This window comes from Panthera onca, chromosome A1 (genome assembly GCF_046562875.1).
Source record: "Panthera onca isolate mPanOnc1 chromosome A1, mPanOnc1 haplotype 2, whole genome shotgun sequence".
NCBI lineage: Eukaryota > Metazoa > Chordata > Mammalia > Carnivora > Felidae > Panthera > Panthera onca.
The window spans coordinates 167,558,308-167,572,815 of NC_138339.1; the positions used below are offsets into that span (position 1 = coordinate 167,558,308).

The 14,508-nt window shown below is 40.9% G+C and overlaps 1 protein-coding gene and 1 long non-coding RNA gene across 6 annotated transcripts in view; one reads left to right on the forward strand and one right to left on the reverse strand.

Moving 5' to 3' along the window:
- Positions 1–14,508, reverse strand: part of TPP2 (tripeptidyl peptidase 2) — a 67,723-nt gene that overhangs the window by 7,558 nt on the left and 45,657 nt on the right. For 2 of the 5 annotated variants that reach the window (XM_078453165.1, XM_078453167.1), the window contains exons 21-27: positions 13,891–14,028; positions 12,340–12,584; positions 12,005–12,083; positions 9,781–9,819; positions 4,174–4,325; positions 2,974–3,070; positions 1,798–1,928 (exon numbers count right to left, since the gene is read on the reverse strand). In XM_078453165.1, coding sequence (XP_078309291.1) covers positions 1,798–1,928; positions 2,974–3,070; positions 4,174–4,325; positions 9,781–9,819; positions 12,005–12,083; positions 12,340–12,584; positions 13,891–14,028 — 881 coding nt within the window. Of the gene's footprint in view, positions 1–1,786; positions 1,929–2,973; positions 3,071–4,173; positions 4,326–9,780; positions 9,820–12,004; positions 12,084–12,339; positions 12,585–13,890; positions 14,029–14,508 lie in introns of all 5 variants that reach the window. The other 3 variants (XM_078453166.1, XM_078453169.1, XM_078453171.2) reach the window with 2 other exon arrangements.
- LOC144617432 (uncharacterized) lies at positions 1,033–5,168 on the forward strand. The gene is made up of 3 exons (XR_013557965.1): positions 1,033–1,166; positions 1,933–2,015; positions 5,082–5,168. It is a non-coding gene; the product is annotated as an uncharacterized LOC144617432 (long non-coding RNA).

The window sequence follows — 14,508 nt, forward strand, 5'->3', positions numbered from 1 at the left end:
AGATTGAAAACACAACTACTCTGGGTCTTGTGAGCTCACTTTAACTGCGAATTAAGAGCTTCCTTCATGGACAGGAAGATTTAGGAAAGACAGGCCAAAGTATGAGCAGGGATAAATGGACCTTAATATTTACTGAAATTTCAAAACGAGCCCACGCATGTTATTTCCTACACACACGAATCTGAAGAGATACTATTTTCCCAAACTAAGAAACAACAGATGCTAGGAAGGATGGGGGCAGCTGATAACAGATACCGCAGTGAGGTCAAGGCAGCCTCAAAGGGGCCACTGTCTCTGGCAATGAGCTTCTCACAGGTGATCAAGCCCAGACGACTCCTGAAAGAGGGTTAACACGGAGTGGAATTCAGGTAGTAGGGTGCAGTGTAGACTACTCCAGCGAGAAGCCAGGGGCCCCACGGGAGACAGAAGACATTGGGATATGGCTGTGGGCTGAGATATGGATGCCTGAGGACCAGGAGAAAGGGGCTTGTCAGCAGACAGCAGTTACGAAGGAGATGGAGGGGAGGGGTCGGGCCAAGAGACAAAGGTCAGTGGCGTGGGAATCTTCTCACGACGAGCGGGAATGCAAGGGGCTGCTTATCAAGACATGAAGGGGCCCAGGCCAGGGCAGAGCAGGTGTGATCGGCTCTCCCACTTCCGGCTCCGGCACCCGAGGCTGGCCATGCAGTCTCTGCGCCTGTCTGCTCTTCTGCAGATACAGGGTAAAAACACTCCTACTTGGTATGTCTTTTAGAAGATTAAGTTTAAATGAGGTCACGTATTTAACATACCCCAAAGATTTCCCTGTACATACTTGGCACTTCAGAAATGGACAAAACAGCACCCTTTGAGACTGTTCCCTTAGAAGGTGGGAAAGGGTGCGCACAACGCCAACAACCTAACCTGAATAAATCTTATTCTGCTTAAAAACTGTAACATTTGTAAGAGCTACAGCATTAGTACTGCCAACAGTTCTAGCAATTTAGAACGTAGCGTAATGCCAAGAGTTCCGGCAGTTCAGAATCAGGAACTTCATGTAGAAAGAAGGATTCTGCCTAGCAGACGGAATCCTGAAGAAGAATCGCAGCACTTCCTGGGTGGACTCAACACTTCTGGTTCATTCGTTACAACAGCTGTAAGAGGAGGCGGTGTTTCTCCCCTTGCAGGTAACGACCCTCGGGTGAACATGAACCAAAGTGACAGAGAGGAAAGTGGTACAAGAGAGTTCAGGGAAGGCAGAGGTGAGGCTGAGGGACCCTCACACAACACATGGGGGCCACATGCTCACCCACCACAGAGCGGTGCCTCGCACTGGGTTTTATTAAAGCTAAACCTCCCTCCCTTTACCGCACAGAATACTCTAAAGCCGGTTCCTAACTCAAGTGGCTATGATGGTTTCAATCTAACTTTATTTCTATTTGGGTTACCAGGCATTACATAAACCTGGGCTTTTCACGCTATTGGTCAATAAGCAGTTTAGAAACTGATTTTGCAGGGTGTTAGGTGTTTGCCTCTGCACATGTCACATTCACACCGATTCCCAAATGGGAGGACCGCTAGGTCACAGCTACTCAAATCTCTCCAGACCAGCAGCACCAAAAGGTAGAGAAGGCAAAGTCCTTTTCTTTTGCTTAAATCTGCAACAACTGGAAAGAATTCTTACAAACTGTCTACGGGTGGATATTCAAATACTGATAATTCTAGGGACACAACAATTCTCAGAAAAGAATATTGTCCATAATTTTAAAAAGTAACTAAGAAATGAGATGCAAGAAAGATTATTTACTGGTTAGGTACTTTTTTATAGTAGCTGCATCGGGCCTGGGGTCAGTCTTCATCGCAATATAAACTGCGAGGGCCGTCTGGTCTATGTGAGAAATGACAGCATTTGCAGCCTCAACAATTTCATTAAGTCTTTTCATTCGTTCCTAGGGAGGAAGAAAAAGAAGAAATCAGAAAAGAAATGGTGTCAGCGAGTCCATCCAAGTCCCTTCGCTTCCGTCTCAAACGCAAGGGTGGCGGCTCCAGAGTCAGGGGCCGAGCCCTCTGCTGGCAGTGGTTGTGTGTGTGGGGGGGGGGGGGGGGTGTGCTGCCTCATAGTGTGGGGGCTGCAGTGTCAGCATCTCTAGAAAAGACCTCATTCACATTCCCCACTGATGTTAAACGGTGCAAATAAGGGAGGTAAAAGGTGGTCATAGAAATGTAAACAGCTTTCTACCCAGGCAACTCCTTTTCTGGGCCTCTTAGAAACATGACCTGCTTTGTTACTCCAGCCGCACACCACACGGAAAGAGAAGTAAAACAAAACAAAACAAACCCAAAAAGAACAAACGGCTGATGAACAAATTCTTCCTAACTTATTGCTAAAACCATGAAGGTGAGAATAAACGAGAATGCACCCAACAGTCTAACTATACGGTTGCCATGGTGCTCCAGGTGCTCTCAGCAGTCTTCTCCTCTTTTGCTAGTCTCAGAGGTCTCCCTTCAACACCTTCAAGTTCACTCTGCACCCTTGACAATTTCTGATTGGCCACGAGCACCTTCCTACCGGCCATCATTACCAGCGAGAGCTGGTCCGTGTTAAGATAGCTTGGAACTATGGCCAATTTTAAAAATGAGCAAAGTTCATCAAAAGCAGGAATTCTTTTGCTGACGGTGTTTAGATCTGCAGCAGGCCAGGACCACTGCTCCTGAGGTGAATGTCAGAAAAGTGATCCTTAGGATTTCTTTATCTATTCCTCCTCCCACTGATGAAAACTGTGAGCGGGAGTCTTAGGCTGACCTCACAGGAATGAGTACGTTCTGTAATTACCTTCATGAAAATAGTCAATACAACATTCAATTTGAGGAAACATGTTTTCATTTGGCAGAAGCACAAAACAAATACAAAACTGCATTTTCACTAAACATACGAACTGTATCTCATGTTACAAATAAAATAAAATACTCCTATTAAGATTGAACACGTCCAACCTTTTCAGCATCCAACTGATGAAGTCTTGCAACGTACAGAGGAAGATAATTAGGATATGTTTCTTTCAATTCATTATAAATGTCACTAGAATCCAGCCTATGTATAGAAGAAAGAGAGAAACATTTCTTTTAAAAACAATTTGTCTTCCCTATTATTTAACATTATTTGAAGTCCCAATCCATAACATAAGAAAGGCATCAATCTGAAATGTAATCACTGACAAGGATTATCATTATTTGCCGGGAGTATAAATAAAAAACAAATATAAAAAACCCCAGAGAAGCAAATCAAATTGAAAATTATTTCAATTAAGAGTTCAATAAGAGGGGTGCCTGGGTGGCTCAGTTAATTAAGCATCCGATTCTTGATTCTGGCTCAGGTCATGATCTTGCAGTTGTGAGATGGAGCTCCACATCACAATTGCGCTGACAGAGGAGACACCTTGGGGAATAGGGCTCTGCACCTATGACCTATGATCTTTAAGAATGATCCAGGGTCACCTGGGTGGCTCAGTGGGTTAAGTGTCTGACTCTTGATTTCGGGGAAGGGCAGAGAGGGAGAGAGAGACGGTGAGAGAGTAATCCTAAGCCGGCTCCATGCTGTCAGCGCACAGCCCAACCTGGGGCTCAATCCCATGAACTATGAGATCATGACCTGAGCTGAAGTTGGACGCTTAACTGACTGAGACACCCAGATGCCCTTAATGGATTATTTTAAAACACTGTATGTATAAAAATGTCCGGCACAGCATTATGGAGAAAAGCTATAAATGTATATGCCGAAGTACATGCCAAATAGAGTATTTAAGTCGGTTACATTTCATCAACAGGACCACCTCCTATGTGGTCATTAAAAATGGTACTTTAAAGGACTATCAAATGACCCAAGAAATGCTCATCATCAAACAGTCACTGGAACACAACATCATTCATACTGCTACATGTGTAAATACGGAGAAAATAATGATAGGACAACGACCACCCCCGGAGAGTAGGCAAAAAAGTGATTTTTATTTTCTTCACACATCCTAATAAAATTCTCTTCTGAGAGCAAATCAAAATTAAGTGATTAAAATAAAAGCACGTCTAACCCTTCCACCCACTGTTAACATTCCTGAATATGGCCTATGAACCTGTACGTGACACTGTCGTAACCGGAAAAATAAGTAAACAGAGGATCAAAATCCATTAAAAACTTACTTTGTCATCCACTGAATTTTAAGATCTCGTAATGCTTCAGTAAACTCTTCTTTCAAGTCTTTCTCTTTTTCTGACTCTTTTTCTTTATCTTTGCCGCCATTCTTAGTCTTTGTTGGCGGAGATATTAGGTAGTAATGAACAGGGATCACATCCTATGAATGTGGAAAGAGTCTCAGATTAACATGCTTCATTTTACATAATTACAATCATCTTCAATAACTGAATATCACGTAACACAGGCTGCACTGAGTTGTACTACATTATATTCCAGATCCTAAGGGCCACAATACATAAACATTTCCAATCTGTGGGGCTCCTGGGTGGCTCAGTTGGTTAAGCATCACGACTCTTGGTTTCGGCTTAGGTCATGATCTCACGGTTTGTGGGACTGCACCCCACGTTGGGCTCTGTGCTCAGTGTGGAGCCTGCTTGGGATTCTCTCCCCCACCCCCCGCCCTTTCCCCACTTGCTCTCTCTCTCTCCCTCAAAAAAACTCAAAAACAAAATCCAATCTGTGACCAAAGGAATTTTCTCTCAAACTTTAAAGTACTGTTGCTTCTAAATCTCCTCTAAAATAAAGGAGGTAAAGGACACTTGGCTGGTTCAGTCTGTGGAGCATGCAACTCTTGATCTTGGAGTTGTGAGTTCTAGCCCCATGCTGGGTGCACAGATTACTTAAAAATCTTTAAAAGAATAAAAGAGGCAAGAACAAACTTTCCTCCATTTGAGTGTTTTTGTATTCTTAGTTTTACCTAAGAGACTAATTACAAAAAGTACTAATTATGAAAGTCTACTGACCTTTCACATCTTATACCTGAGAAGGGAAGGAAATAACTTAGAATTTTAAAAAAGACCCTCTTTTCTAAGAAAATTTAAAGAAAAATTTTCTTTTTTCATTCAATCGACAGGACTTATTGAGGTCCTGTGAGGCTCTACAAGGTGAAGAACAAAGCAGACAAGGCCCTTCCTTGCCCTTGGGGAACACATCCCAGTGGGGCAAGACAGACACATACAAGTAATGAATAGTTTCGGCTAATCCCACACGATAGGAAGAAAATGAAACAGAATGTAGGGACAGAGAGCAGCTGCTCAGTACGGTGGGGGAACAGCACAGACACAGTGGTGCTGGAACAGGGACTACCCTGTCTAAGTGAACCCACATGACCTAAATGGAAGAGCCTCAATGAACCTAACCGACCCAAACGAGGAGAGGGAGAAGAGTCTGAAGACAGAAGAGGAGGACGTATAAAAACCCGAGCTTGTGGACACGGCAAGAGCAAATGGGCAGCAACCATAGTAAGTGGGGCTGATGGAATATGGCACAAAAATACAGATTTTATTCTAAATGCAAGAGGAAGCCTACAGGACAGTTGTAGGCAAGGCAGTGGCATGATTAAAGACTTCTTTCTGCTCTTTATTTAATGACTTTGGATCCTACACATGTGAAAAATGTTGGTTTGTTTTTAATAGCTCTTCATACTATTTGGAGAATGGATGATAGATGGCCGAAGTCAAGAAGGAGGGAGACAAGTTAGGGAGCAAAGCTAGAATTCCCAGCACCGCCCTGATGTGAAGAAGAGGCTGTAGAAGAGGAAGAAGCGGACGGATTAGAAATCCATGATGCAGAATTGACAGTGGTGTTGATGGGGTTGCAAGTTGGGGACAAATAAGACTGAGCAGGGCTGAGGGAGGGGAAGAGGAAGCCCAGGCCTTGATCCAAAGCATTCTACGGTTTCAAAGATGCTTGGGAGTGAGGGAGACGGGCCCCAGAGGGGCTGTGAGGACAAGTGGGCAGAGAGGAGTGGTCAACCAGGGCCTGTAGCTGGGGCGGGGCCTGCCACAGAATCCCGAAGAACCAAACGGCAGCAGTGGCTGCTACCACGGCAAGAGATGACAAGAGAGTAGCTGTTTCCATGGACAGCGGGGGATAAGGGCTGCCTGGGAGAGATGCAGACAGAGTGGGAAGTAAACAGGCACAGATGGTTTGAGAAGCTTCGCTTACAAGAGAGCAGAGAAATGGAATTCTAATTACATCTATTTCCCTCTATTCTATGAAAGCACAGAAGTCTTTATTGGTGGAAACTAATGCATTATCTGGGAAATCAAACCCCATATTACGCTGGCTAATCTGTTTCTGGCACAATAACCAGGTGCCCTTAATTAAGTCATTATTTATTAGGTCAACTTCTCCAACTCTATCTTCAGGTTTATATTAAAAACGCTGCTAAATTCAAACCTTTTGTTTTAATTAACAAAGTTTCTAAAACTGAAAAAATTATGTTATCAAGAAGACTTTTACTCCCCTAATCACAGGAATCTCAGAAAAAAACTTTACACGGGTTAAGTCAAAGAAAATAGTATTGCAAGCCCCCACGTTCCCCCAAATAGGATTTTCAGGTGTAAATACAACACGGATATCCCCACGTTAGCAATTCTCACAATTAAATTTTATAAGCAACTAGTGCTGCAGTTCTGACAGCATTCCGACGTCAAACGGGAGCCACACTTCGACAGGACCCGTCTGAAGCCCGCTAGGACCACTGGGAGGACGGAACCACACACATCCACCTGCAGCCATCTCAGGGCCCCGCTTGGAGGCCGGGAGCCAGCACCAGCAAGCCAAGGTCGCGTGTGCAGAGTGAGACGGGGGAAAAGAAGCAGGGGTTCTGCTTGGGCCAGCTCCTCAGGACCCTGCTACCCATCCTTCCCCCCTCCTCCTGAGGTCACCTTCCTAAGTGGGCACTGCGCGGGCAAAGCCGAGTTCAAGCATCTGCAAAATCTGAGTTGCTAATTAACCATCAGGTTCTTCTGGGAAAGGATCACTCACTCAGTGTCATCCGTGCAGCACAGACAATCCACTGAAGAGTTAAGGGGCAGAGACAGCCTCGAAGCTGACCCTCTGACTACAGTCCTATTCTCTTTGGAACCCACTGCACTAGAATGTGGACACTTGCCTGCAGGAGGCAACCTTGTTGGCCATGTTGACTCTACTCTAATGTGAGCCTCCCTTAGATCCCCTCCTCCTTGCCTGATTAGGGACAGGGGCAACTGTCAGGATGGGAAGGAGTCTCTGCTGTGAGGCAATTCCTCCTCTGAAGCTCAAAGGTAAGGCATTTGCTATTACATTTTAGTACAGAAGAGAGAAAACAGAATTGAATTTAAAATGAGCAATCCATTAACTTAATGTACGATTAACAACAAACTCTAACAAAGATCTATAAATAGGAAGAAATGGGGTACCATGGCAACCATAAACTATCAGTAAAAGCACGAGACGGAGAATTTATGAGGAATGACCTTGAAGTGGGGGGAAATCAAGCTTTTGTGATCAGCATTTTAATTATTAAATATTAAATATGTCAAATTAGCTATTTTAAGTGTTAATAAAATCCTATAAAATATTTTGGGACAGTAATTTTTTATTACTAAAAATTATGAACATGGCAGTTTTAATTCCTAATCAACAGAAAAATTGAGTTATTTTTTGCTTTATCATGTTCACTTGTTCTTTTTGTCAATATTTTTTTAACTCACTTCTCAAGGACTTAGTACAGGGTCAGTTTAATAGAAATCATTTTGTGCCATTAAATCTTGAGAAATCTTGATTATGCTTTAAAAAGGTACGCAAGATGAATCTTCAGAGCAGAAATGCTGAAGTTCTCTATAGTTGATACTTAACAATTTTTTTAAAAAAAACATCCATTTCAGCTATTCACCAAGTACTTTGACAGTGTCTGAAATGAACCATTTCCTTTAGAAAGTCCAATCGACCTGCAAAACCGATAATTATTCTCTGGGCAACATAACTGCCATTTAAATTTTGGTTCAAAAATTATAATTTTCTTCTTAAATTATTAATGGCTAAACTCAAAACTTTAATGCCTTCACACAAACTAGCTATTTTAAAATTAGTATCATATTTGAATGCTATTTATCATCTGTTGAAAGTAACCATATTCTTTCATACGACAATGAACTTAAAAAAGGTAACCTAGATTTTCAAATCAAAAGTCACTGAAATACAGAGGAACTATACACTGAGGGCTATGCACCAAAAGCTAGCTGGTATTTTGTTCAGGCAATAAATTAACATATACATCTTTTTGGTAATGGGACTATAAAACTGTAATAATGATTTTTTTTAAAATAAGAGCTTCACACGTATTTGCCCTGAAGACAAGGAGAAATGGGAAGAGGCAACTCTAGCTGCCACGTCCTTTATATAAAGCTTTCCTAACCAAGTAATAATAACCTTCTTACTCATTTAATGGTTTCCTTACACAACCGAATCCAAACAAAATCCACCAAAACTCCCAGAAGAGCAACCAAAATATACAATAGAAAAAAATCCCAGCTATGCCTCTGTGATAAGCACCTTCTATTTTTAATGGGCTTATAGAAGACCTTTTTCTCATTTTTTGAAGTAGTGGCTCTCAAGCCATTTTCAGGACGACCCAAAGAGAAACAATCTATAGATAAAAAGAAATTCATTTTAGGAGACTGATGAACGGCACTTCTTACTTTATTCTGTTTTCATTTTGAAGCTGGCTACGTCATTAAATGAATGTACATGGCCCACAGATGGGTCCAAGATCTCAGCTAGAAATACTGGTCTACAGTGAAGTAGATAGTCCTCTATCCGGAAAGACGACTCCCAGTGGGGCGTTTTGTTTGGACAAAGTGTTTACCATTGCATAATAACATATACATTTCATAAGTCTTTTTAAATGAAAGAATTTTACCTGTTCTAAAATGGTGATTTCGTTTCACATCACTATGAATTAAGAAACAGTGTTATCTTTTGTTTATATCTTAAAATACAAGTTCTCCGTGCAATGCTTCCTGCCTGAACATGAGAAATCATGAAAATGCTGACTGAGGCCAGTAGGTCTTCATCAGAGAGCTCACTGAATACCTACATCCTTTTCTCTAAGTACACCCCAAGTTGAATTCTGCCTTTTTTGAGTTCAATTTGGCTCCAGCAGTCAATCAGACATTGTCTAATAAGTTGCAGGGAAGTCGATCAGTCACACACGAGTTATGGTCTTAAACCTGCTCATGCTCTTAGCATAAGTTTTAATTTTGGGTCGATGGTCCGTATTTCCATTCCTCCTGCCCACTGCTCTGTGTCTGTTCTTCCAGAACTAAGATGACACCAGAGCAGGGAATACACTTTTTTTTTCAAATACCTTAATATTTTAATGATCAAATCTAATTTAAGAATGTTTTTAGACTTTAAAAATAATTGTTTTGGCTTATATAACTACAAAAAACAATTACATTCATTTCTCTGTAGGATTTTAGATATGCAAATTTCAAATATGACCATTTGGTATCATATCTGTAGTTAAGAAATGAATAGCACTAATTTTTTTTCTACACACATATAAAACAGGGGTCTTCCAGCAACTGATGGCAGGAAAGAAAACTTCAGGAAAGTAGTATGTCAACACTGATAAGCTAAAAGCACTACGCCGCAGAACTTAAAGAAAGGAAACTAAGGGACAGATTTTTTTTAAAAAAGATTACAGTAGTGACAGAAAAAAAGTTTAATTAATACGCAAATAAGGCTTTAAGACATCTTTTTTAAGAACTGACAATCAGTACCTTTTTAAATTTTCCTTGTCGTTTTGCTGCAGACTGCCCCTGGGAGTTAGAACGACATTCTGTAAGAAAACATGCACAGTCTACACAGGATGGAGACACCACCTCGGTCTAATTGTCTTCCGGTTTACGTCTCACCTGCATGTGTCACAGTGCTTAGAAGGGTCAGGTCTACGATCACAAAGGCAGGCTTTTCAAGAAAGCAACACTGCCACTCTCATTTTAATAAAAACGCACTCCAATACGTTACTCCTAAGGGCAAATGTTTTTCAACTCTGTATTCAAAAAATTGAGGACAGCAAAATCCATTAGTTATCAAAACACTCTTGAAAAACATTAAATTTAGTGGACGGTCCAGAGTCTGATTTCAAGGACATCACAATCACACACGCCCGGGCATCCTCATTCAAGGTGACCATGAAAGGCAGAAGTGTAACAGCAGTCACCTTCCCAACTACCACACCGGCGAGCAACGCGACTAGGGAGGTAAGAGTATAAACAATGTGCTACGAGTATATGAACTCTGCACCTTTAGGTTTTTGCTCTCTTTCAGAACCATCGACCCCTCAAGTAATTACCTCGTAAGTAGTAAATACAGTTAATCCCACACTTTGATCATTTAATTTCACAACTGCCTCTGAAAGGATGTAGCCAGGAAGTACTATATCTCTCTGAACTGCTAAAAGTGCATTTTTAGTAACAATGGTTTTCCAAGGAAGCAGATGTCTGAGAAGAGTTATGTGGGTGAGCATCCCAGTCTCCCCATCTGGGGAGCCCCACAGTGGAAGCAGCCCTGCTGTCCAGGAAGCGAGGCCCACAAGAAAAGACTGAGCTAGGACTTCTTAAATCTGCATCTATGAATTCCAATGTCAGTGACTACTGATTCTCTTCAAATGACACTTAAGTGTATACATAAAAAAGTACAGTTGACCCTTGAACGACAGGGGGCTGGGGGCACCAACCCCCCCACCAGTCAAAAACCCTTGTATAACTTCTGACTCCCCCCAGAACTTAACTACGAACAGCCTCCTGTTGACCGGAAGCTTTAATGATAACAGAAACAAGTAACATATCATTTTGTGTATATTCTTACATTAATGTAAGCTAGAGAAAAGAAAATGTTACTGGGAAAATCATAAGGAAGAGAAAATATGTCTACAGGATTGCACTGTATTTAGTAACAAAACAAAACAAAACAAAACAAAACAAAACAAAACAAAACAAAACACCCACAGAGAATTTGACCCGTGCAGTTCAAACCTGTGTTGTTCATGGGTCAACTGCAGTATCCACTGAAATGAGACTCAAGAAATATCAGGGCAAACGAGTTTTTCAAAGCACAAAATTCCTGAATTATGCTTCTGTGACAGTGATAAGTGACCTTTGGTTCAACAGTGGCAAGAAGTTTAAGTACACTTGTTAAGATGCATGAGATCTATTCATTTTGGTAACGGCATTTATAGACTCCAGTGTCAGGTGGTAGGCTACTATAAAAGAACTAATGCTAGGGAGAAAAGCAAAACTGTAAGAATGACAACTTTCACTGGCACTGAGCTAACATGATGACAGAAGGTGACAGACCCATATAGATAATAAATTTGTAATGAAAACAGATGGAAAAGTTAAAACAGGTACCTATCAAATTGTAACATTTATCTCTAAAATGTAACAACCAGAAGCATGTCTTTAATAACATAATTTTGAAACTATAAAGGCAATGCCAAAAGAAGTATCTTGTAATTATTTAGACAATTACGCAAAATTCCAAGAAAGAAAGGTGTGTACTACTGAAAAAAAAATACTGTTCATTAGAAATAATCATTCTGTTTTCTCAAAGTAACCCTAGAAGATCTGACTTATTTCTAGATCCACAATATTATGTCGGTTAAGATCATATAAAATGTTCTAATTTTAAACGTCCCATTCACTTAAGCCAAGTTTAACCTACATGAGTCACAGGAAATTCAAGTGTATTAGCCATGCAACGTAGGGTCAGTTCTGAACCCGAGTACTTAGGCTTAGGAAAAAGAATACGAAGTATTTTAAAATATAATCAAGTATTAATTGACTTTTCCAGTAATTTGGGATAAAAACTACCAATTCCCCCCCCCTCCCCAAGGAGATCTTCTCTTTTACCCATTCTAAAGTGTGGGATTAATTCCCATCTTTCAAAGAAATGGAAATTTTGGAATAGGTAATTTCAGTATTAAAAAAAATGGATACTTACAGCTTTCTTTCCAAGTTCAGTCTTTGATAACGTTAAGGATCCTGCAAGGTAGCATCCAGGTCCTGCCCCTTTAGGTATTCTAATACAAAAGTTTAAAAGAGAAAAAAAAGGAACTAAAGAAAAAGTCTCACAAAGATAATCGGAGTAAACCATCAAAACAACTGTTATCTGAGATAATTCCCGTAGCTCAGATTTCAAAAATCAAAGGGAGAAATCATCTTAGTCCAAAACAGTATGCGACAATATACCGTAAATTTAGCCCAATGTAATGAACTCACATAAAAGCAGTACAGTATTTAGGACAGACATTAACTGTAAGCAACGCTGCCACTTACTTGTCATCGGGTAAGGAAGTAACAAAGAATGGTTGATTATATTTGGGTGGTAATGTCAAATTACTTGATTTCTTCTTTCCTAGAAGTGCAAGGCTATGATTTTCATGAATATCTAAGCTCAAGGTATTAGACAACCTATGAGAAACAATAAATGGAAGATCTTTAAGACGTTCCAAATCACTGATCTGCTCATGACGGATCTGTAGTCGAATTGTATAATCTCCTTTTTCCAGTTTCAAAGAATACTAAAAAAAGACAAAGAACATTGGGAAAAGTACGGGTTAGCCAAGTAAATGGAACTCAGAGTAAGAGAATAAGCAGGAACAATCAGCACACACAGAGCATGCACACACCTGCCTGCACACCAGGGCTGAGAACACCATGTGAACCGTCCACGGCCACGTGCAGACTAAAGGGTAAGGGAGCTGCGGGCGGGAATGCCTCCCAAGCCCTCACTTTGCCACGACAACAGGCTATGCCCATTCTCTCAGCTACACCAGTGTCTGCTCAAGGCTGATGAGAGCCATGATTTTCTAGTTTGTGAGTCTTTAGAACATGGATAAAATGCCACCAAACCTAGCAAAACTGAGGTGCCGTATGATATCTAAGACCAATAACGTGCACGTGTGTGCGTATACAGCGGGTCGTCTTTATCTTACAGCCAGAACGCTGCGCCTCTTTATCCCAAACAGGGAGAACAGGGAGCCAGCAGAGATCGAGGAGTACGTTTCACCCAGTCAGCCTGTTCAGGAGCATGGAACGCCATATCCTGCATCAGCACTTTCTCTCGAGGAGATTGTAAACAATAAAGTAATGGCACCGTGTAACCCAGTCTGCCCTGAGGAGGCGGGGGGGCTGGGATTGCTTTGAGAAAAAGGAAATCATTTCCTGACTAGTGAACTGAAAAAAACCTGCACAAATTATTTTCATTATCTGGCATAAGATTATAGATGTTACAGGAAATACCTCATTTCTTGGTAATGATATTTTAATCGGATGAAATTTCTACAAACTGTTTGAATAAAAGATATTTTCCCCTTGAGACAATCGTACCAAGCACAGTGCTTGGCATACAGTAAGTGCTGAGTAAACAGCCATGTCAGGAAGAAATGAACGTCAAAGTTCTAGTAAACTGAAGACACTGCTGTAGTGCTTTTCACCAAGTTCAGACCTGGGATCATTTCAAGATGTTCATATGACCTTAGATGATCCGCTTTCAGCCTTCAGATGGGTGGAAACAGTGGGAAGGAAGGAGAAATACTTAAAATAAAAAGCTACGCTGGCCAGCGTCTGCAGGCATCACCCATGCCCTCCTCTAGCCCAAAACTTGAATCAGCTGACTTTACATGGCTGAGAGGTTGTCACAGTCTATTTTATACAAGACAACTAACTGAGCTTCGACTGGTATGTCAAAGAAGTAAATACAAAACTATATGATTAAAAAAAAAAAACAAAACAGAAAAACAAAAATTACCAGAAACAAGAAATCAGAGATTCATTATCTCAGGAAACAGCCTCTGTTAATTCTAAAAATCACTACTGATTTCATACCTGATGTGGATAGGCATCTCCCGAACCCATTTGTCTTTTGTTCTGGTCAAATATAATCCACAGTTGGCTGTCAAATTCTGATTCATACAATAGTTCACAAAGTAGTGGGCAGCTTGGAGTTACTTCCCCACTTTTGGGCTACAAAAAAAATACGAATGATTACTTGACATGATTTACATGATTTCTGATGTAGATCTGCAAAACTGTTATTGATGAGATTTTTACATTAAAAGTATTAAAAACAGGGCGCCTGGGTGGCTCAGTCGGTTAAGCGTCCGACTTCGGCTCAGGTCATGATTTCAGTCTCTGAGCTCGAGCCCTGCGTTGGGCTCTGTGCTGACAGCTCGGAGCCTGGAGCCTGCTTCGGATTCTGTGTCTCCCTCTCTCTCTGCCCCTCTTCTGTGCTCTCTCAAAAATAAATAGACAATAAAAAAAAAAAGTATTAAAAACATTTCCTTTTGGTAACCGATTTTTAAAATGCAGAACATCCAATATTTTGGCAGTAATAGAAAATATTTCTCCTTTACGAGCTTTTAAAAATACAAACCCAGCCATTTGTATGCATTAATGAATACAATATGTATCCTTCAGGACCTCTAATTACTTGATAAAACTGAA